At 40.1% G+C, this 21,558-nt stretch overlaps 1 protein-coding gene across 2 annotated transcripts in view; it reads right to left on the reverse strand.

The window, feature by feature from the left end:
• The window catches only part of cubn (cubilin (intrinsic factor-cobalamin receptor)), a 63,395-nt gene that overhangs the window by 34,127 nt on the left and 7,710 nt on the right, over positions 1-21,558 (reverse strand). For both annotated transcript variants that reach the window (XM_068581673.1, XM_068581674.1), the window contains 18 exons: positions 21,130-21,322; positions 20,763-20,881; positions 20,088-20,322; positions 17,485-17,666; positions 17,004-17,166; positions 14,584-14,774; positions 13,274-13,430; positions 12,727-12,902; positions 12,362-12,527; positions 10,674-10,899; positions 9,839-9,969; positions 9,185-9,374; positions 7,457-7,617; positions 5,958-6,139; positions 3,392-3,548; positions 2,931-3,118; positions 1,764-1,923; positions 390-571 (listed from right to left, as the gene is read on the reverse strand). In XM_068581673.1, coding sequence (XP_068437774.1) covers positions 390-571; positions 1,764-1,923; positions 2,931-3,118; positions 3,392-3,548; positions 5,958-6,139; positions 7,457-7,617; positions 9,185-9,374; positions 9,839-9,969; positions 10,674-10,899; positions 12,362-12,527; positions 12,727-12,902; positions 13,274-13,430; positions 14,584-14,774; positions 17,004-17,166; positions 17,485-17,666; positions 20,088-20,322; positions 20,763-20,881; positions 21,130-21,322 — 3,159 coding nt within the window. The remainder of the gene's footprint in view (positions 1-389; positions 572-1,763; positions 1,924-2,930; positions 3,119-3,391; positions 3,549-5,957; positions 6,140-7,456; positions 7,618-9,184; positions 9,375-9,838; positions 9,970-10,673; positions 10,900-12,361; positions 12,528-12,726; positions 12,903-13,273; positions 13,431-14,583; positions 14,775-17,003; positions 17,167-17,484; positions 17,667-20,087; positions 20,323-20,762; positions 20,882-21,129; positions 21,323-21,558) is intronic.

The following is a 21,558-nucleotide window of genomic DNA, read 5'->3' on the forward strand; positions in this document are numbered from 1 at the left end:
TTAAGCCTTTAGTGCAGTGTACTCCATAAATTAAACCTTTAGTCCAGTCTACTCTGTAACTAAGTAACTTAGTTACAAAATAGACTAAGGCAATCAGAGTAGACAATCAGAGTAAATGTCCAGTCTACTCCTTACTTAGTTTTGGTTGCTGACACTGCAGAAAACCCACTTCACAAAGACAGGATGTTGGAAATGGAAACAGGTTTTCAGAGCTTTTTCGTGGATCTCAGAATATTCTGCCATGATTTTAATTTCAAACACCTTTTTTTTAAAGCCTTAGGGATCCCCATGTGGCTCCAGAGCTGTGGGTTGCCGACCCCTGATCTAAAGCACAGAACAGTCTTTTCTGAATTATGCACTGTACAGTAGCAGCCACATTGATATCTTACTTCCAGCACATCATAGTTGCAGTCTTGGTGGAACTCCACATCAAACTCATGGATATCGAGGGTGATGCTGCTGCCAACTGATGCGGTAATATACCAGATACACTCCCTATTTTCTGGATACCTGTTGGGGTAGTCTGGGCTGTTGAAGGAGCCAGTGGAACCAGAGAGTTCCCCACCACAGCCTGCAGGGACACACAGTCAGAGTTATATTGTTTTAACCAAGTGTGTCAAAATGTCTCCAACTTGACACTGTAATATTTGTATGTAGTGAGGATCCAGACTCATGAATCACTGCTTTTAGATAGATATGTACTTTATTAATCCCCATGGGGAATTTTCTTTCATAGGGCTAGGGGTAGCTCCTGTAGGTCCTGTTTTTCATAGGTCCTGTTTTTCAGGGTTAGGGAATTTTTTTTAATTTCAAAGCAACATAAGGTTCAAACCACTGCAAGCAGAGGATCTAAATTAATTGACATCTCAGTTTATTTAAATAAACTCGATCTTTGAACAAGGGTTAGCGTGATCGGAGAGTATATACAACTATTTTATATCTCATTCACCGTCTGAGGACATGGCGAGGGCAATGCATAGCCCTGTGTCAGTGGCTATGCATTCTCCTCTTTTTCTGTGACCATGAAAATACATAAAATACATTTGTAATAGATAATAGGACACAGGAAAGAAGAAAAATGGATGTATTTTCTGTTTTTAATTGTGCAATTGGCGCAATTGGTGGATTCTGTGGGTCGCAAGCTTTCCAAAAAGGTGCGCCAATCATGCGTGGCATCAAGCTACGGGTATAAAAATATATATTTTCATAACTTAGGGAGCTCTCTCAAGTCACATTCGAGTCCTTCAAATCATATTTATGGTTAATGTTGATATTTATGGTTGAATTGTAAAATGGACTTATGCTCTTGTAAGCCAATTTTACATGGTAGAATTATAACTTCCAGGTCGGTCACGTGATGAACGGGCCATCTCCAGTGCTGTATCTATTTGTCTCTATAAATCCATACTTTCAGCTATTTTAAAGTTTGGCTAGAGTCAGTGGACCAAACTGGTTACCTTAATATATGCAAGTATATCTTTTCCTATGTTATATTTTGAGTCCATGATGGCAGTCAAGCTGCATGGTCTTGTGTTTCTTACCAGACTCCTGTGTAGATTGACAGACTGTGATTGACAGCCGAAGTAAGCTAGGGCAAACATTCTGCCACAGGTTTGTCTAGACCAACTCAAAGGGTGGTTCAAAAATATATTTAAAAAATATAAAATATAAAAAAGAATCAATCGACAGCGGGGACTATAAAATATTATCAAGTACATAATTCTGTATGTTGTCATGGCCACAACAACACAATTATCTCTTACCATTCTGGTACCACATCATCTGGAAACCAGACATGGACACAGAAGAGTCACTTCTGAACACCACGGTGAGAGCTGCGCTTGTGGTGCTGTTGGCTGGTGGGGGCGCGTATCCACAGAAGGTCCCAATCACAGGAGCATGCTCGTTAGGCCCATCAAAGAGCTAGGAAAGTGATAAGTGGACAAAGTGCAGAGTATTAATACATAGTCAAAAAATTGTACCAAAAAAATAACAGGAACAATGCAGTAAACTGTCATCCACTCATGACAAACTACAGAGAGCCTTTGAGATCTCCGCAACACAAATAACTTTAGATGTAATAATTGTTTTGTCTTTGGACTTAGGACTGTCACAGAAAGTTCTGTAACACTGTATAATAACTACATACTATTTAGCATTAGTTAATTATGAGTAAACACTTAATTGATCATTTGTAAAGCATTGTTCCAACATTTACACTCGTTGTATGCAAGTCATAAACACAGCTATAAATGTTTTATTCTTGATTAATAAGCTTGACTAGTATGTGTTTCGTGATTGGGTTCATACTTTAAAAATGATGGATTCCCCGTTTGTAAATCAAGTTATAATCTTACAAACTAATTATTAAGGACTTATAGATGATTAATGAGATCATTTATAAAGTGTTAGTAAGTGATAAAACATGTATTTAAATTTAATTTATTCATGCATGTATTCATACGTATAATGATTTAGGTATCCACAAATAGTTCAGGACTATGTTAACATGTGCTTTATTGCTTTATAAATTATTTTTGTCTTATTTTAGGTGGGCCAGAGAAGCTTTAGAGTCAAAGTAGGTCAACAGTAGTTGCCACAACGAAGTGAAGTGCACCTTCTGAAAGTTGGAAACCTAAAGATTAATTTAAGATGGAGTTAAACAATGTGTGTCAAGTTGTCTATTAATACATCCATTTCTGGTAGCACTCGTCCTATTCAGGAGGCTAGAGCTGATTCCAGCTGACAAAGGGCGAAGGTAGAGTTCACCCTGGACTAGATGCCAAGCGATCAAAGAGACAGACAACCATTCACTCTCAAATTCACATCCACAGACAATTTAGAGTAATCATTTAACCTGACCTAAGCTGCAGGTCTCTGGACTGAAGGAGGAAGGCTAAGAAACCAGAGAAGGGTGTGCATCTGTGTACCTTGATGTAGTCAAAGGCACAACTGCTGGAGGTGGACTCCAGCTGGAAGGCAGTGAAGGTATAGTTGACAGTGTTTCCACCGCTTGCCTGGATGGTCCAGCTGCACTCAGAGTAGTGTGGATAGTTGTTGGGAAAGTTCAGTGACTCCACCACTCCTTTGTGTTGGGTTAAGATTAGCCCGCTGCAGTCTGATAGCAAACACAAGCAAACACTAATACACCATGACCAGAGACTTTTGTACTTGTCCTCAAGTATAAAGAATAGTAGTCATCAAAAGTCTGCTGACAACAATGCTTTTATTTAAGTACAGTTTATGGCTTTACTCTCTTACTACTTTGCATATATGCTAAAATATGAATAAAAACATCGTATTAAAAACATCCTTAATTTACTTCAGCAACACAAGACTTTATGTTTTAAAGCTACCAAAATATAACACAATATTGTGTGTGTTTTCATACTGGAGGTGTATGACGCGATGAAGCCTCCTGTGCTGACGCTGTTGTCAGTGCGTAGCTTGATGTAGAGCTGATTGCTGGAAGAGCTGATGCTGGTGGGAGGCTGAATGCCACACAACTTGGCCAGGTGTGGAGCACTGCTGCTGTTACCGTCATATACCTGAAAAAACACACACACACACACACACACACACACACACAGACATCTGTAACTAAACTTTGGTTTCTTCAGATTTCTCGAATTATTAAACACATTAGAAACACACATTACAGCTGTTATTCCTTTTTTACGAGTGCAACGACCTACGTGCAAACCCTGCAAAGACTTAAGTCTACTCCTTCCATCTCAGGAACCGTGAAGCCAACCGACAACTTAACATCATATGATCTGGAGCCCTACTTGAGCACTGTACCCACCCTGTCTACATTGGATAATCCTGGATCATACTCTCTTCTCTAAGGAGAACATTAATAACACTAAAGGCTCTCGAAATAACTTTGTCCGGAAACGGACCAACTCCAGATGGGATGCCACAGCACATACATTTATGCTGTGCTATTCCTCTGTGAAATATACATGTCCCGTTTACGAGAGGTAAACCCATGCCAAAAAAATTGACCAAGCACTGAACAACAACTACCGCCAGATCACTGGCTGCTTGAAACCCACCACCACAAGCAACGTTCACCACCTCGCTGGCATTGCTCCTGCTGATATTAAACAAGAAGGTGCCAGCTGAGTTAAGAAAACAAAATATACTAATGATGAACGCCATCTCATCCATGGATGTCACCCTACGGCCCAGCGGCGAGTCAAGAAGAAGCTTTGTCAGCTATGTCCAGTCCCTAACAAAGTCTTGGGAAGAAACCAGGATCCATTTCTGCGGGGAACAAGCTGAGCCCTCAGAAGGCCACAAACCACTCTGAACACACTGAACATTTGTGAGCACAAATCACTTTGAGGACTATGAACACTTTAATTCATGTCCTGGTGCAATATCCACTATGTTTAAGTATGTTTAAGTACTTTTATACAAAGTCTTTAATCCATCTGTATATTTTTTATTTCATCTGTATATTTTTATTCCATCTGTATATTTCATATTCTTTTTTACTGATTTAATCTGTTTTAATACCTTTCAACTGTTTGTTTATATTACTTCATTATTTTTATCTTATTATTATTTACAAGCAGTGCTAATGTAATCCTGTAATTTCCCCACTGAGGGACTAATAAAGGATTATCTTATTTATCTTATCTTAAAAGCTTCAGTATTACACTCATCCAACTGTCATAGGAATACCCCTATACTGAAAACCTTCCCCCTGAACCTGAAGCATAATGGGCTCAATGGAAAACACTAAACAAGAAAAGAACAACCAAAGTTGCTTGGGTCAGAAGGGGCTACAAGACTGGTCCAACCACCTGTAATGTGAAGAAGCAGACCAGACTATGGAGCACTCTCTTGTCTGCTCTCTACAACCCCTGCAACTCAAAAGCCCTTACAATGTTCAATAAAATACACAAATAAAAATACAAAGGACTAAAGAAAGAAATGGGAAACTGTCATATTACCACCATGCTTCACTGAAACGAAAAGAAGAAAGTCCTTACTCACCAATAAGGCCACACAAGCTAAAGGTTTGAGTATAATAAGTGAATTATTTGTGACAACTACTGCCGGAAATGTGAACCACACATTTAAACTCAGACTGTACAGCTTTGCTGACTGTCATGTTAAGCTGATGATCTGTCCTTGACTGAGAATAATTATATGTAATTATGTTATCACCAATGCCTCAAACAGGGTAAAAAGAAAGATGTGTTCAGTAAGCATGAGATTTTTCTCTGTGTCTAACTGAGTACAGCTATGATGACAGTCATAAACTGCAAATAGCATACATCAAGCTCTGATGGACTGTCTAGAAAAGCATGAACTGGATATTGGACATATCAAAGCATATGTCAACTTTGGAAACATCCATGAACTGTGACTTTTCAGGATGCCATGCCATGTCTCTGGCTGTGCACAAGGACAACACACTACTTGGATCAGGTTGCAGTGACCTACAGTTTGATACTGCCATTGACTGTGTGCTGGCTGATAACAAAGCTGCCAACCCCATCCATAGTGTTACAAGTGGTCAAAACCCCTCATATACTAAAGCAGGGTCCGTTCAAGTACAATCTACACTCGTAATTTCTTCGTTGCAGTGCACTTCCTGCTGTTTTTTCTATTCGGGAAATTCTGGTCAGGACACCATTAATTAGCCATAAGCTGAAATGTATATACGTTTTTGATTAAATCAAGCGTAAGAACTGACGTTGTTGGTTATACATCTTCAACTCTCCTATAATGTGTTTACACCAGTTTTTTGTTTGAAGTTTCTCCTACATTCCCATCAGTACCAGCAGCAGTTCAACAGGCTTACCAATCAAGGGAGAGGTCCCAATGCTCTCCCGATACCAATGGTTTTTTTTTAACTTCTATTCAATATACAGGTTGAACAAGTCAATTTCTGTAAACTAATCTTAAAACAAATGCATACTTTGAGGTACAGTACTCACAGCCAGGTAATCAAAAGAGCAGCCTGAGCTGGACTCCAGGTGGAAATCCGAGAAAGAGAGAAGGAGCTGGCTGCCCTGGTTAGTCCTGATGTTCCAGTAGCACTCAGCATTAGGGTGGTAGGGCAACGGGTAGTTAGGGGAGGAAAATCCCCCAGATATCGTTGTCAGCATCCCTCCACAGCCTTGGAAATAGGAATGAAATCAAATGGGGCCAGTACAATGTGCAAAATGTAATGCAAAGAACCAAAGTGACAACGCTGAAGAGTGGTGGAAAGGGCATGAAAAAAAGATGTTTTTATGTATTTATTTATTTACCTTACTCGTATTGCTATGCTATTCTATTGTGCACTAGTATTACTTCAGTATTACTTCATTTACACTTAATAATAGGGAAGAGTATCGTTTGGGTTTTCTCCGATACCGTTGCTAAAACGATACTTTTAAAATGACACCGGTGCATAAACAATGCCTGAACCGATACTTAAAATAAACAAAAAACATTAAAGGCATTAAAGAAAGCCTTTTGTATTGCCATGGCAAAACATTTTCTTCACATTTAACAATGTATTAACTGTTTGAAGTTTACTATAAATATAAATAAAAACTTGACTTCAAACTACAGCTTGAAATTGTTTTACTTCAAACTATGAATAATATATTAACTGTTAACAACAGTTTACAGTACACTTAGATAAATATACATAAATACATCATTAATATCAACTGGGTGAGCTTTTCTAAACCATTCGGAGCTGCTCTTGAATTCGGCAAACACCAAATTAACAGCCCCGCCTCCTTGAGCCTGGCCTCCATGCAGTCTCTGCATGCAGGCACATGACAGACAGAGTGGGGCAGTGAGTGCAGTCTTATCCGCGCTATTTTAATAAGGTATCGATACTTAAAATAGGCCAAATTGTATATTTTTTAACGTACAGTACAGCAGTACCTTTTTAGTATTGATGTCCAACATTGAGTGTAAAAAAAGTATTTCAATCAGCTCAGGCACTGAAAGGAAGCACAGAAAGAAAGCACCAAAATCTGCCTTGCGTTTCAGTCCGGTGGGCATCGGTCTTCCATACTTATTAATTCATATTTTATTTTATTGTTTTCCATTGTTCATACATGTTTGTGTTTTACTCTATTGTGTTTTGTTATTCTTCTGTTGTAATCTTTGATCAATCTTTGGCACACAAATTTTCTTCTGGATTAGTAAAGTTACATTATCCTAAAAGCTAAAGTGTGCCGTGTGACCAAGTATGATGCTCTTCTTGAGTACAGATACAACATACAGGTTCAGTTGGAATAATATAATACAAATGGTTAGAATAATTAATTTTCACAAAGTTATAACATTGAAAGTACACTTGATAAAGAACACATGAATATGGTCCAAATTGTCTTAAATTCCAAGAGGTTGTGGTTATGATTGGATGCTTTATTTTCTCTCCTTAACTTGGCTGCAAGAAGATAAACTAACATTAAAAAAATGAACCACTCACCAGTCTGTGTGCCGTCCCAGTGGGCATTGAATCCACCAAGCGTGACAAGGCTATCCGAGTGGAATCTAACCCAAAGACGGTTGCTATGGGATACCAGGACTGGAGGCCCTTGAGATGCACAGAACTTACCAATCAAGGGAGATGTCTCATAGCCACCATCCCTACGAAAGAAGGTGGAAGTTGAAAATGTGAGGAGTACAAAGACAGATCTCTCTTATGTGGAGATGAGTGTTAAAGAAAAATATGTAACACCAGCTGCTTGATTTAAGGTTGTTTCTCTGCCTACTGGTCCTGACTGCCCCACCGACAAGCTTAGCTGGCCACACTTCCCTCACCAGCCCATGCAGTTCATCTACACCAGGGATGTCAAACATAAAGCTGGATCCGGCCCACCATGGGGTCCAGTTTAGCCTGCCGGATAACTGTTAAAATTAGCAAAGCTGGGGCTTAAACAGCTGATCCACTGATTTACAGGCCACTGAGTCACAATTGCAATCACTGGGAGCACTGATATTACTAGATGGCTCAACTGGCCATATTCATTTGTGGTGTTTATGAGACTTTGGCGGTCCTCGAGGAGTTCCTTGAGTTGATACTTATGAAAGAACCCACTACAGCCAATTAGGTCGGGGTGGACTCACTGGACCCGTGCAGTCAATCGGGTAACAGACGATCAATGATTGGGAGAAAAACAGGCGTTGTGACAAAATTCAGGGAGAAAGTACATGCTGCTAATGGAGAATAAAGTTTTTGGACATTTCACTGTATTTTTCAACGTGAGGCATTGTGTTGCAAGTCGTTAGAAATAGATGACATCATAAAAGTGGCATTACAAATGTGTCGCAAAACAAAGGAATCTGCAGAGGAGGGCCCAGGCAGGTAAACAGTGGGCTGATTTTGGTCTTTATGTTTCTAGTTTAATGTAGAAAGACCTTAAAATAGGGTTTATCACCCAAAAACCTTCACCAATGATTTAAACAGAGAAATATTGTCGTTATGTATGCGTTATTATGCTATGATTTTATTGGTCCGGGCCACTTGAGCTTAAAATGGGCAGCATGTGGCCCCTTAACTAAAATGTGTTTGACACCCCTGATCTACACAGACTAATGGCAGGTTGTGAAATAGTTACAAAATACAATCTATAGCTCTGTTTACAAATTGGCAATAAAACCACAAGACTTTATTAAAAGTCTTGGGCTTGTTGGACCCATTCACCTCCCTCCTGCTCTCACCGTAAATGGTCTTTTTGACACTTCGAACTCTGCCTAGTTTCTGACATTCTTCTGCCAGTTGATAACAAGTAAAGACTTTTAACTTTATCTGCTCTGTCTTTAAACCTGACTGAAGTTCAGACTTTTAACTTTGTTTGCGCGGTCTCTAAACCTGACTGGCTCAGTGGTGAGTAAGGTCGTCCTTCAAACAGAGGGACGACTCAGTTCCCTGGCTCAGCTTGCCCATGTGGATGTGTCCTTTGGTTAACCCCAAACTGCTCCCGAAGCTGTGCCTACTGTGTATGAATGTCAGCTACTCCTGATGAACTTTAGCTCTTCCCATCAATGTATGAATGAAGGTGAATGGGTGAATGATATAAGCACTTTGAGTGGTTGGAAGACTAGAAAAGATCTAAAGATTTTGTCATGTGTAAATGGAAAGTTATGCTTGGATGTTGACGAAAAGGTATTCTCTGAAGACAGACAAATTCTACAACATTAATTTGAGCCTTACCTGATCTCAACAAAGTCAAAGCCACAAGAAGGATAGGAGTCCTCCAGCTCAAAGCTGCTGAAGTTCAGCATAATCTGCATGTTCACTTGCACAATGATCTTGAAAATGCAGTCTCTATTGTTGGGGTAGTAGGCAGGGTAGTTGGGTGAACTGAATGAGCCTGTAGAGGAGGTGAAGGTCTCACCACAGTCTGTTCAGAGAGAAATGACAACCTTATAATCTGTAGATCCTAGTTTTCATTTTATTCCTTCCCATCATCCAAACCGCTTATCCTATGGAGGGCTGATCCCAGCTGACATTGGATGAAGGCAGGATTCCACCTGGACAGGTGTTCAGTTCACAACCATTCACTCTCACATTCACACCTACGGGCAATTTAGAGTCCAATTAACCTAACCTGCATGTCCTTGGACTGTTGAAGGAAACCAGAAAACCCGAAGGGAACCGACAAAATACACTGTAAACAGTATAACTTTATAGCTACCCACTTCAAAGAAACAAGATGTGGGAGTTTTATTACACATCATTATCTAAACACTGCTGTGGCATGCAAATGTTAATTAGTAGCTAGTTAATTATTGTGGTGAAACATGAGTTTGTCAGTATTCTGAAATATATTCACTAAAATACAGAGGAAGATAAAAAATAGTGTACCTGTGGTGGCATTGATTGAGACATAACTAGCAGAGAATCCCTCTGTGCCCAAACTTGAGTCCGACACAAACAGTAGGGTCAGTAGTCTGTCAGTACTGGTGATGGAAGGAGGCACTGAACGCCCACAGTACCTGCACATACAAAGCATCAAAATCTCTTAAGTACAACAAACAAAGCATTTGAAGCATCGCAAAGTTCTGCCCCTTGAACGCAGACTAGCCAACACAGTGTAGCATCACCTAGCTCTGACTAAAGTCTGACAAATAACCTTTTTTTTCTGAACAGGTACCAGAAGAAACATTTACAATTCATCAGGGAACAACACAAACAGTGTTTGGTGAGAACAGAAACTACATAACAACACATGCTTTTACGTCAGGCTGAAGTCGGCAAGTCGGCAACACTGCCTGTCGCTAAAGTTACGGAAGTGCACACACACGTACATGAATCCCCGTAAAAGCAGTGTTGTTGTATTCCATTTATGGTGTGCATTTATTTATTTATTTTTAATTTTTAATTGACCTCACGCGGGCCGGACTGGAAGCACCGTAAGACTCTTAGTTCTGAACTACGCCATTTTGGAGACATTTAACGTGCAGCACCTGTGTGGGGCGGTGATAAGCCCCTCCCAATGCGAAAAAAAGCAGTTAACGCATGATAAAATAATTATTGGCGTTAAAGGATTGCTGATTTAACGCTGCGTTAACGCATTAATTTACCCAGCCCTAATATATATATATATATATATATATATATATATATATATATATATATATATATATATATATATATAGCACTAATATATATATATATGTTTGTATGCATATACATATACCTGCCAAGCTTGGTTCCAGTCTCCACAGTGCCATTGTCGTACACCTCCAGGTAATCAAAGTTACAGTCGATGTGGTACTCCAGGTTAAAGGAATCGAAAGACAGCCGAACCAGGTTGCCTGGGGTAACACTGATGTACCAGATACAGTTGGCTCCATGGGGGTAGTTGGTGGGGTGGCCAGGGCTTGTGATGGTGCCTGAAGGACTGACCAGGGTATCACCACAGCCTGGTACAGAAAAAAGAGGATAACGGGTCAAAGTAGCTTGACATGTTCACAAAAATACCAAAATACTGATATTCCTCTCGGAGAATATTATTATGTAAAGCCCTCTGATTGTGGCTAGTGCACTGTTCGTCTCCGTAGTCTGCTGGGGAGCAACATTGGAGCCAGAGACACCAACAGACATAACAAACTGGTTAAGAAGAGCGGCACCATTATTGGCTGCAAACTGGACAGTCTGGAGAAGGTGGTGGAGAAGAGGACACTGAAGAAATTAATATCCATATTGGATAACTCGAACCACCTTCTCTGCCACTTCCAGCAGGGACAACGGAGCATTTTCTCTAACAGACTGATTCAACTCGACTGTCACAAGGACAGATACAGTAGATCATTCCTGCCAACTGCAACAACACTTTATAATAAATCACCTCTGGTCAAACCAATCACTCAATGTTATATTGTTGTTCTTTTGGTCACATCTTTGCACTACTGTTGTTAGTTAATTAGTCATGAATTAGTTAGTTAATTATTAGGGCTGAGCAAAGTTGAAAAAAAATAACTGATTAATCACATGATTTTTTTGCTAAAATCTGGTTAAATGAGGTGTAGATGTGAAGGACAGGTGACAGGTATCAGCGGCAGCTTTAAGCATACGCGATTCATGTTCAATCCGGCGACGCTGAGCCTGCAGAGCGAGACTGCCGGGAGACTGAGCACCTATGAAGCTTTGTGAGGCGAGCGACTCGCTCGCGCAGTGCTCATTGAGGACAGAAACTACATAACAATACATGATTTCATGTCGGGCTCAAGTTGGCTAATAGTCCAGTGATGCTACGGAAGCGTGAGGGCGCACCTCAATCAATCGCTTTCAAAGTAAAAGCCCCCCCCCCCCCCCCCCCAAAAAAAAAAAAATGCAGTTAACGCATGATCAAATAATTAACGCCGTTAATCGATTGAAAAGTTAACGCGATATATATTATGACATGAGTCTATAGTAGTTTAATTCAAGTTTGGTGTCTGTGTATTTGGTCATGGTGTTTAAAGTGTTTAAGAACAGGTATTTTTGCAGTAATATGTTCAGAAGGAAAACTGGTATTCTTTGAAAGACAGTCTACATAACAAACAATTCTAAGATCATATGCCCACTCACTGGCTGTAGAAGCTTTCAACTACAAGTCACACTCTGTTTAAAGGGAATGGAGCTGTCTACTGGGACTAACTCAAATGGGACTGTTTGAGATGATCCCTGTTCTTTTTTTTTTAACTTTTGCTTCTTCTAGATTAATCTTTTTCTTGCCATAGTAAGATTTAAAATGCTCAAACAAAATCAAACCACATAAATATATTCAAAATTAGAAGGATAAAAGGTGTACGCTATTACAGTTTGTTACATTTCTTACGAATAAACATTATCATTGGTGACATGCAATGAATTAGTGTTTAAGTAAATATAGATTTCTCTCACCCTCCAAAGCAGAGCCATAACCTGCTTCAAAGCCATGGTTGCTGACAGAGGAGTCGGTCTTGAAGCGGATGTACATAGATCTCTGAGTGGACTGGAGCCTGGGGGGAATCTCAGTTCCACAAAATGTCCCCAGCAAAGGAGAGCTAGACGTGGAGCCATCCCTCACCTGGAAGACAGAAGACACAAGCATCATTGTACATCATCCACTATTCACAATCACTCCACTTTTATTATATGTGTAGAAAAAAGCAAAATGTTTGGTTTTACTTTATAATGTTTTGTAAAAGAAGAGTCTTTATTTAGGGGTCAATTTAATATTTAAGTCCAACAGTTTCATTGACATGAACATTTTTACATTTGTTTACCTCAACAAAGTCAAATCTGCAAGATCCTCCCTCAACGTCAAATGACAGGAAGTTGAGGGTGACCACATAGCCCTCTGGCTGGTTAATGACCCACTCACAGACCTTACTGTGGGGATAGGCATCGGGGTGGTAGGGGGAGCGTAGCTGCCCAGTCCCAGACCAAATACCTCCACAATCTGGGTAGAGAAAGGGTTAATGATGGGTCAGTAGGTAATGCTTTGACTTCCATATTCAGATATTTGTCATAGATTTTTGTCAGACATTTGAGATAATTACTTCATCAGCATTTACTGGTGCTCCTCTTTATTCCTGTCAAATATAACTTGTCTGAAATCAATATTGAAGACTGAATGTTTAGATGACTGAATATATCTTAAATACACTAAATAACATTGAGTAGCATTAAACAATTTGATTTACATTCATGTGATTTTTCAGGGTGTTTCCTGGTCCACTAAACGAGTGCCGTAAAAGCTAATCATACAGAACAGAACAAACAAAACATAAATATGTCATATCACGTAAAATATTTTGTGTGGCATCTTACCAACGGTATAAACGGCCCTGAAACCAGCCAGGCTGACTGAGCTGTCGGACCTGAAACGGATCCAGAGGAAGTTGGAGGATGAGAGAACAGGAGCTGGAAGGGAGCTCCCACAGTACCTCCCTATCAGAGCATCAGTCTCCAGTCTGCCATCACGAACCTGGAGAGGTTCGTGATAGATGGTAAGAGGGTAAAAGCAGAGGAAGGAGAAATGGGTTAAAGGCAGTGTTCATTTAAAAAATGAGAATCATGGCATAATGTAAATGTAACAGTGTAAAATTTCAATTAATATTTGAAGAGTGACACATGAATTTACAGAATCACCCACTGTAGCTCTTGATTATTAAAACTATTTCATCCACTGCACAAAACTATCTCTTGTTCAGAAGTTGACGTGGTTGCTTGACGTATTGCTCTTTTCAGATTCAAGGACTTGCTATAAAAGTAAGGAATGATTGCGTTCCAAGATGGCTGTCAACCATTTCAATTTGTTCTGGTTCTCCCATGCCTCCCTTCCCCCCCAAATCATTCTGTCGTTCTGTCCTCTGCAGTAAGGCAGGTTCATTTCTGTTGGGCTGGTCTCTGCTGGATGCCCCACTAGTGTTTGAGCTGAGCGAGTTTCTGGTAAACCTGCATGATTTAATTTTGAATTATCAGAATCCAACCGTGGGGACCGATTAATATTAGGAATGACTGTATAAAACAATCTGAGACAATCTTCTCTCTGATAGTCTCGTTTACTGATGTAGGTCATACAGAGGCATCAGAATCAAACTGAGACGGTTCAATAAGTGTCAGCTAATACACTTGTTGGAAAAATAGTGCCAGCCAAGTTATATTTTCTTATCATCATAACAAGAACATTTTTATTTTAATTGAACAAAAATATTTAAATAGTTTTCCTCCCACATCTACATGATTTATGTTTTCTCTTCTATTGGTTGTGATCTTGATGTAATTTAGCAAAGTCATTGCTGACTTGAAGTGTAAGCTGGGATGTGTTCCACATCATATATAGACTTTTTCAATTTTCAACCAAAGTCACAACCTTCCCAAACCTTAACTATTGCTTTCAGTTGCAGAAACCTGGCAAAAGGTGGGACACAGAAAAAGAGCCTACATTGTGCTGGAAGAAGTATTGTTAATTAACAAAATCACACAAACAGTTATGTTAAAAAAAACATATTTGACAAAGCAGGTAGTGTCTAAATATTTTTGTTACAATCAATGGGGTTGCACTATTTATTAGTTATTTAAGAACATTTCAAGAAAAGAACAAGGATTCATGTCATTGAGTCATAAATGAGTCCTACCTCCACATAGTCAAAAGTGCAGCTGCCGTGACTCTCCAGACTCATGTGAGTAAAGTTGAGGCCCACCTTTTCACCCTCTGGCAACCTGATCAAATAGATACACTGACGGTTGTGGGCATAGTCGTTGGGCCAGTTGGGGGAGATGATGATGCCCTCACTGTCAGTGAAGGTACCACCACAGCCAGGGTCACCTAAGATACAACACATGTCAGGGTGAGGAGCTCCAGCGCAGCTCATCACATAAAGCAAGACATTGACACTGCTCTGGACAGGAGATTTGCTTGTTGTTATGGGTTTTATTTCCAAGCACTAAAAATGTAATTTAAGTATTTTCTAGTCCAGGGAACTTAGTATTTGGAAGTGGTGGGCCGTTAGGGCCTTCTAAGCCTTCTCTGAATGCTTAAACCGAATCACAAAGTTGTAACTATTTTATAATAATAATAATTATATATATATATATATATCATTAAAAGTTCTAACTTTTTTATAATGTAATTGTTTTTCACGAATACACTGCATTATAATTATTTGTCCCTATTAGCTTATTTTCTCATTGCACAGCTGCCTTCATCTGTTCCTTCTGTATGGCTTCTTCGGACCTGTTTAACAGCATTTTTTATCCAATCACATATCACCTGTCTTCCTTTATTTAAGGATAGCCTAGTTAAAATACATAAAAGAGCCTTCATGAAACCCTAGATGTGTGATTGGTCAAAGGGCTCGCGTGGCTAACATGCGCTGTGATTGGTCAGTGGGGTACCATGACCTCTGTCGACCAGAAAACTAGCTGGCTGAACTCAGTGGGAAGTAAAGGAGTAAATTGTTGTTGAAACATATTTCAGAGGAGTAATTACATGTTCATAGTTTCGCTTGGTGTATTTTTTTTATACTCTATGACTGAAGGAGTAGACTTGGTACTGGCAACGCCTTTCTCATGGAGGACGTTTCAGGAAGGGCTAGAAACTTCTTGCTTTAACCTAGAATCAAAAGGCTACCTTGCTGGTAGATTATGACTTGCTTGTGTACTGATGACACCTTTCAAACAGAGGATTACGGAAATGTAGTGAGTGAAATGCTGGCTACGTACCTTACTTTTTACATGTGCAAACGTATTTAATCATACACATCACTGCTGCTGCTGCTGTTGCAGCTTGAGGGCATATTGCGTTCTAACGCTCTGGAGGAGTACATATAAGGCTCTCCGTAATGCCAGAGGAGCCTATTACTCAACAATAATAGAAAAACAAGAATAACCCTAGGTTTCTCTTTAGTACTGTGACTAGGCTGACAGAGATCATAGCTTTATGGATCTGTGTATTCATACAGAACAAAAACAACCGGCCCGGTACCAGTACGTGGGTCCCGTGCTACCGGGCCGAAGAGTAAGAATGAATGATTTCTTCTTTTTTTTTTAAGAATTTAAGTCAGAAATATGTTTTATTTTGAAAAATGAACGGATATATCCGTCTATGCGTAACCTCAGACGTATAGTTACCTCGAATATAAAACTTGAAAGTCTTTTTGAGCTGTGTAGCGGGTTTTAATTAAGTTATAGAATGCACATAAAGGTTTAAGTTACAGAGTAGAGTCAGTAGACTGGACATAAAAAACACACGTTGGGGGTTGTTGTCTCCTGTCACCCCGAGACAGGACCGGCTCGTAACAGAGAAACAAGCTCAGGGCTCCCACTAATTCGACGTAATGGCGAGTTGTATCTTCATGCACTTTATCATGGTCTTTATGCCGGTATTCTCACATGAAACTGGTCCGTGGCGAAAAAAGGTTGGGGACCACTGAGACAGGGAACTTGTCTCTGCACTTGTCTTGTTAGACTTTAGTACTGCATTCAACACCATTGACCATTACATCTTATTACAGAAGATAGACCAGTTGATTGGTATTGAAGGTACCACACTAAACTGGTTTAAGTCCTATTTACCTTCTTTTTTTTTTTGCACTAGTTGTATGTTGTGTGTGTTTGATGCATTACTTATTGTTTTTCTTATTCCTTGTTCTTTTTGCAACATTTTTGTATTCTCTGCATATATTGTGTTACAGTGGTTAGGGTTTTATATTTAAACACTGTACATCATTTACATTTATTTTACATTGTAATCTTATATTTCTCTATGTTTGTATATAAGAGCAACTGAAGACCGCTCTCACAGAACTTTTGATTCTGATTCCGAAGACCGCTCTCACAGAACTTTTGATTCTGATTCCGAAGACCGCTCTCACAGAACTTTTGATTCTGATTCTGAAGACCGCTCTCACAGAACTTTTGATTTTGATTCTGAAGACCGCTGACACATAAAACTCATGTTATAGAGGTCAAGAATAATCATAATTTTCTAATAACTAACATGTGAGACAGTTGCATATGTTTCAGCCATTACATGATGACATGGACAGTTACTTACTTGGTGTTGTTGTGTATGTAATATGGAAGCCTCGGTCAGAGACACTAAAGTCGGAGTGGAAGTGGATCCATGCAGCTGGACCGGTGGACTGCAAGGGGGGAGGTGACGCAGTACTGCAGTACTTCCCCAGAACTGGGTCTTCAGCGAGAAGACCATCCCGGATCTACGATGTTTAGAGGAAGAATTGCATTCGGCTTGTTGCATGAAATTGAATTACGAGTGGCACACAGTGCACACGGTTGACAAAATAGAAACAATTGTGCCAATATTACAGCTTTTCTGTATTGGCAACCAGGAGAGGGTTTGAGGGATGGGATATGGTTGAAAGAGTGTTGTTGACACTAAAATATAGTTTTCAATCAAAATGGGTTCCTTGGGTAGCCATGCTTTAGAAATACTGTGTTCATTAGACAAGATAGTTGAACTACATTTAAATGTGATTGTTTTGTTCATTGTTTTTACCCCATCCAGCATTTCTCACCTCGAGGAAGTCAAAGTTGCAGTCAGGGTGCTGCTCCAGACTGAGAGTCCCAAATGCAAAGGTTATGAGGAGGCCGGGCTCCACGGTCACCGTCCAATAGCAGTCTCGGCTCGGAGGGTAGTTTCCAGGGTAACCAGGTGAGTTAATATTGCCATAGTGGTCAGTTAGTTCGCCTCCACACACTAAGATAAGATGACAACAGATTTTACCCTTTGACCTTCAAAACTCTACATACGCTGCAACAATACAACAGCTTGCTGACCTTGCAGTCCTACACTTATAGATGTACAGATATTTCACAAAGGAGGAAATAGTTTCAATGTTAACATTATATAGTTTTTTGGGGCTCAGTGGTTAAAACCAAAGCCACATTATTATATCAACTCTCATTGCTATTATTGTAAGTGTAGGATGTACAGAATGTTGTTCTATTGCTTTGATTTTTTCTCAACATTGTTATTATTTTTTATGAAACCAGAAACTTGGGTGAGTCTAAGCCTGAATTCTGCCGTCAGGGAGCGGTGCGGCGCGATCAGCTGTTAAACTAATCTTTCTCTTGTGTTAGCTTTTTAGTGCCATCCCCTGTGTTAGCAGGCCGGAGGCGACCCGTGTCTTAAATCAGCTGTAAAATACACTAAAAGCAATTTTCTATCATCCAATTTGTTTCTCATGTCTTGGTTACCTTGATAGGCTTCCTTATCCATGAAAATATTGGTTTTAATTAGGGCTGGGCTGATTAACGCATTAACGCGAGCTTAATCTGGCAATCCTTCAACGTGTCAACTATTTGATCATGGGTTAAATGCATGTTTGTTTGTTTTTTAAATATATTTTTATTTTATTTTTAATTGGGAGGGGCTCATCACTTTAAATCTCTCCAGACTGCGTGGTTCAGATGCCCTCCCCTCCCCACACTCCTGCTCATTGTGGTGACATGACACCTATTGCTTCTGTCTATCCTGGGAAAGGGATACTCCTCTGTTGCTCTCCCTCAGGTTTCTTCCACTTTTTTCCCCTGTAAAAGGGTTTTTACTCTCTTTATTTGGGGGAGTTTTTCCTGATCCGATGTGAGGTCCTGGGACGGGGATGTTATGTGTACAGATTGTAAAGCCTTCCGAGGCAAATCTTGTATTTGTGATTTTGGGCTATACAAAATAAACTGAATTGAATTCTGCCCTGTGATGAACTGGCGACCTGTCCAGGGTGTACCCTGCCTTCGCCCCTTGACAGCTGGGATCGGCTCCAGCGCCCCGCGACCCTAATGAGGATAAGCGGTTAAGATAATGGATGGATGGATGGAATTGAAAAAATTGCATGTTATAGCGCGTACACAAACAACTGGAAGAGTACATACTGCATTGGTATTGAGTTAAAATCTTAACCTTTCCCTACGTCAAACTGATGTAATGTTACTGTGAATGAATAATAAACGAATAAAGATCGCTTATTAGATACCCATAATCTCTAAAGAGAAATCGGAGACAGCGAATCATTTAAAGGATCCTGCTGAGATCAGGTCTCTTTTAGTCGGTGGCAGAGGGCGGTGAAGTGCCCGCTGCCCGGCTCATAGCTCCCACGAACAGGGCTTAAAATCGTCGTTAACTCTTTAAGTCGGCCATCTTTTCTTCTCTGAGTTCTGAGTGTGTACGTCTGTGAGTGTATGTCTGTGAGTGTGTCTGTGAGTATGTGAGTGTGTGTGTGAGTGAGTGTGTGTGTGAGTGCGCGTGTGTGTATGTTTGTCTGTGAGTGTGCATGTCTATGAATGTGTGTCTGTGCATGTGCGTGAGTGTTTGTGTCTGTGAGTATGCATGTGTGTAAGTGTGTGCGTCTGAGTGTACATGTGTGTGAGTGTGTGAGTGTGCATGTCTGTGAGTGCGGAGAACAAGTTCTGATGTTCAAACTAATCCTGTTAAGGTTTCTGATTTGTATTTCTTTATTTTTTCGAAATTCTTTATTGTTAAGATTAATCGATTAATCGAAAAAATAATTGACCGATTAATTGATTATTAAAATAATCGTTAATTGCAGCCCTAGTTATCTAGTAATAATGTGTTTGGTCATTTGGCAGCTGACATCAACTGTGTGCACAGATTCACAGTGGTTTGATAAAAATTGTATCTATATATATTTATATTTAAAAAAAATCCCTCTCCCAAAAAGAAGGCCGAGGTTTTATTCTGAACGGAGGGAGACTTGACTTAGTCATTTCTTGCTTTCTTTTGTGCTCCTAAAAAAACTCATACCGGTAGTAACTGTATATTTCCCTGAGTAACACACATCCAACCAGGATTTACATTCTGACTGACAGTAAACATTCAATACCATAAAAGGGACTCAATGAATGAGGAAATGAAAACGTATTTGTCTATGTGAGAGGAAGCAGACAGAGATAAACTCACCAGCAACTGGTCAGGTTTACAGCCTGTTACCATGGTAATAGGAAGAAGAAGTGAAAACCAGTTTCCCTCATCTCAGGGTTAACTCACTCCGAGGGTTTCAGAGCCGTGGTGACCTCTCAACCAGGCATTATATGTCACATGAGTGACTTCAGGAAGTTCAAACTTTGATTAGTTAATCAACCAGAGCGTAACAAATACTCCTACCTGGATCCTGAGACTGCCAGGCAACTGTGAAGCCACCAGCACTGACAGAGTGGTCACTGCGAAACCAGAAATATAGAGAATTGTGGGAGCTTTGAAGCTCCTGTGGGTTATTTTGGCCGCAGTATTTTCCAATCATGTAAGCAGAGGCACTGTCCCCATCATGAATCTGAAGAAAGTCGTAGTTGCAGTTGGAACTGCTCTCCAGATCAAAAAAAGGAAAGGTAATACGCAGAATCTAAAGGAAAGAGAATATGTAAGTCAAAAGCTCTTTGTCAATCTTTCACATTTCAATATAGTCACATCCACTAATGATGATTTCTGTCTTTTTTAATTTGTTGTTTTGGCATTAGACTACAGACGCTGCTTGCTCTGATCTCATGACTGTACTGCTTGCCCAGCCCAAAGGTTTAGTAAACATCCAGCAGCTACACCACAGTCAGCAGGTGGAAGAAGCAACTACACCAGAGCGGCAAGACCCGGGTAAGCATTCACTTTAACATTAGTCCACAATGCAGTGTAGGGCAGTTACCGGGAACAGGAAAATTATCGCAGCAGAACTTACAACGCCACAATCCATGCAGAGGACATCATCTGGACCTTAAACTACCTGCCCAGATTGGTATAACAGAAAGAAAGTCAAGTAAGAGTAGATAAGAATAAAGGGATGTAGCTGACCTTGTTGGGTTCGATGCGGATCACCCAGGCACAGCTGACCTGGTGGTCATATTCATCATGACCTGGGGTGTTGGGATAACTGAAGGAACCAGCAGGGCCAGCCAGGTAACCTCCACACACTGTCAACACACATAGATTTAAGCAAACAGATTAAAGTGTAATGATAATTAACAATACGGTCTATTAGAACAGTGCCCAATGTCTGTTATTCAGTCCCTTCACTCCTTCCTGTGTCTCTCCTTTCTACTCTCTTCCTCTTGTCCTTGCCCTTCTACACCTCCTTATTGCCTATCCCTCCTTACTTCTTCACGTCACCTCTTGTCCTTCCTCTACCCAGTCCCTCCACATCTTCTCGTCCGGCCCTTACCTTGCTGTGGGCTCTGGCAGAGTGGGCCAGTCCACTGGGTAGTGCAAGTACATGTGAATCCATTAATGCTGTCAGTGCAAGTTCCTGCATTCTGACAGGGGTTGCTCAAGCATTCATTGATATTCTGGTCACAGTGTACTCCTTCCCAGCCAGAGTTGCAATTGCAGGTGTAGCCAGGAGCTGAGGTGGTGGCCTGTGACAGCAGCAAGGCACTAGTCAGACATTGTGAACTTATTTATACAAGAAGAATGTTATATATATATATATATATATATATATATATATATATATATATACTTTTTTTATGACCACTCCCTATGAGCTATATGAGAACTTCTCAATACACAGACATAAAAATTAATTAATAAATAGATGGTGAAATGTGTGTACTTTCGTGGAAATGTCTACATTACACAGTTAACAGGTTAC

Source organism: Clinocottus analis, unplaced genomic scaffold (genome assembly GCF_023055335.1).
Source record: "Clinocottus analis isolate CAN_PGR_092001 unplaced genomic scaffold, fCliAna1.0.p SCAF_18, whole genome shotgun sequence".
In the NCBI taxonomy this organism is placed as follows: domain Eukaryota; kingdom Metazoa; phylum Chordata; class Actinopteri; order Perciformes; family Cottidae; genus Clinocottus; species Clinocottus analis.